Source organism: Gekko japonicus, unplaced genomic scaffold (assembly GCF_001447785.1).
Source record: "Gekko japonicus isolate JY-2015 unplaced genomic scaffold, Gekko_japonicus_V1.1 scaffold8, whole genome shotgun sequence".
Classification (NCBI taxonomy): Eukaryota; Metazoa; Chordata; class Lepidosauria; order Squamata; family Gekkonidae; genus Gekko; species Gekko japonicus.
Window position 1 is genome coordinate 2,489,768 of NW_015167057.1, and position 2,712 is coordinate 2,492,479.

Here is a 2,712-nt window from a genome sequence, read left to right on the forward strand (position 1 = left end):
CATGCGGCACCCGGGTCTCGAACTGCTGAACTACTGACCTTCCACAGCCTGCAGTTCAGCGTCTTAACCACTTGAGCCACCGCAGCTCCATTTAAGGTATTGTTTTATGCCAATATTTAAGGTATTGTTTTATGCCAATAAAGGCTAACTGACTGACTACCTATCTTTCCAATCCACCCTAACTCCACAGCCTCTTTTTCTGGAGAGTCACAGCCAGGGGTCATTTCGTAGAAAAAGAGCTAGGGGAACTCATTAGCATAACTCATTAGCATATGCCACACCCCCTGACATCAGGGGCCCGACGGTGGACCTGCAAGGCCAGCCGGAGTGCGAGGAAGCCCCGCCAAGGCCCTCCCTGGCCCCAGGCAGGCAGGGGTGGGGAGAGGCGGGGGGGAAGCAACTTACCCTCCCTCTTCTCCTGCCTCCTCCTGGCTGAATGAGGGCTGGAAGCGGGGTGGCCGGAAGCAGGAGGTGGGGCTTCGTCATGTGCCCCGCCCCCCTGCACCTCACCCGGGGGAAACTGTGTTCCCCCGCATTCCCCCCCGAAATGACCTCTGGACAGCCAGCAGGTCCTATCGCAGTAAAGGTGAATTCCGTGGATTCCTGGAGAACACTCTTAAAACAGGTCAACTCAGAAGTCAGACCCATTTAATTTAACGGTGCTTACTCCCAGAGTACACCTACCTTGCCTTTCTTGGTGAGGATCTGTTTGTAGTGCAGCCACCCCTCTTTCCTCACATCACTGAAAGTGACATCGGACAAGTCGGAGGTTGAATGGCGCTTTGACCGCGTGTCTTCAGAGGTGCCGAGGCTATCCAGAGACTGTGAAAGAAATCAAAGGAAGAATGAGGGGCATCCCTGACTCGAGGGTTGAGACTGCCACTTCAGTACAAGGGAGGGAAGGAGGGAGGGAGGGGAGGTGGAGGAAGAATGCTGCTTGCATGTAGGAAGACAAGGGCTGCTCAGAATGGATTAAAAAACTGATGCTTGAGTGGGCAGAGACGAGAAAGAGAGAGCTGTGTAAGCATGGGAGGGGGGAGGAAGAGGAATACTGGCCCCCGTGATGGGTGTAGACGATGAGCTGGGTTAAAAGAACCCGAAATGTAGTGACGCTCATGGAATGGGGTTTTTCTACCTGTCCCCTCCTGCTGCACTGAAAGTAAGGGTACCCACGTGGCACCAAAAGTAAGGGTACCCACACGGCACCAAAAGGGGACCCGCATTCCACTTTCAGACTTCCTAAACCACATAGGAGAAGCCGGAATGGCAGCCTTTCATTTGATGCACGCTCTGTTTAAACTCACAATCAATGTATGGGGTAAAGACTAGGGCAGGCAGCCTCTACTGACCTACATTTATGAGAAAAGGAGAGTCAGCAAACACCTACCCCATCTGTGAAGAAGCTTCGTAACATGCGGAGGCTTGGAACACGGCTGGGCAGCCTCCTGAGGAGAGACCATCCAAACAATTGGGCATGAGCAGTGCAAACATTAAAAGGAACAAGTCAAATCTGAGAGGTGTGGGGGGACGACAGGAAGACACGCTTACCTCAGATGCTTCCCTTCATCCCGAAATGTATTCAGACCATCGTCACATGACTTGGAGCGCTCTGTGGTTATGGCTAAGAGGTAGGAAGACCGGCGACTGGCTTTAATGTTGCCTGTGACAGAAGGAACATCGCTAAAGATGAGTGGTGGAAGTTGGAGGGCACTGGAAAGGTGGAAGCTCTGTCAACCACCAGGCGAAGGCAGGGCCGTTCCGCTCACCTGCCTGCCCGGACTCTGTCCTGCACTGTCCTCACCAGGTGGGCTGCCTGCAGAAAGCAGGTGTCCAGAGGAGGAAGGGGGCATATGGGAAAACATCACCCAGATAATCACAGGCCAAGATGACTGGGGTGTGAGGGAATACTTTTCAATTCTCAATATGACCATGAGTCCGAACATTCTGAGCGTGAGCAAAGCCCCTGAGCCACCCCAAGGGAAATTTATATTGGCCACGTCCCCAAGTCATCAAACCTGCTGTCTCAGTGTGGCAACCTCTCATAATCCTGTTGAAACATTAAAGGTAAGTATTCTCAAATTCACAGTGCTGGGGCTTGTGTGTGTGTGGCCTAAATCCCAAACAGACCAAAGCTGATCCCATCAGACAAGTAAAATAATATCTTGGCCAAAACCGGAATCTGCAGTGAAGAGCTGACACTGGTAGTCTGGATCTCCATTTTGCCACTTGTGGGCAGATTTAGGGGGAAGGTGGATTAAAAATAAATATTGCCTTGCGGAGTTGTTTAATGGGGACAGGGGGGGACCTGTGCTATTCACTGTCTCGCCCTAACCTGTTTAGAAGACACATGAATTGAGAATTGGAAAGCATAGATTGTTGTAGAAGTGATTGTATTTAACTTGTGAAAAGCCTGCCATTTTGTGTTTGGAGAGAGGGCCTACTGATTGCTGTGACCTCCCATAATGTACCCCCCCTCCCAGGGGTCGTTTCGTAGAAAAAGAGCTAGGGGAACTCATTAGCATAACTCATTAGCATATGCCACACCCCCTGACATCACCGGAAGTGTGTCATAAGGCCACACCCCCCGCCCCCAACGGTCCCGGCCGCCGCCGGCCTTGCCGCTCCACTGGCGAGCCCCATGAGGGGCCCGGTGGTGGACCTGCAAGGCCGGTGGGAGTGCAAGGAAGCCCCGTGAAAGCCCTCCCTGGCCCC

At 52.7% G+C, this 2,712-nt stretch overlaps 1 protein-coding gene across 1 annotated transcript in view; it reads right to left on the reverse strand.

Moving 5' to 3' along the window:
• Positions 1-2,712, reverse strand: part of ARHGAP23 (Rho GTPase activating protein 23) — a 154,735-nt gene that overhangs the window by 44,470 nt on the left and 107,553 nt on the right. The window contains exons 9-11 of the mRNA XM_015412439.1: positions 1,549-1,660; positions 1,388-1,445; positions 685-822 (exon numbers count right to left, since the gene is read on the reverse strand). Of these exons, the coding sequence (XP_015267925.1) occupies positions 685-822; positions 1,388-1,445; positions 1,549-1,660 (308 nt within the window). The remainder of the gene's footprint in view (positions 1-684; positions 823-1,387; positions 1,446-1,548; positions 1,661-2,712) is intronic.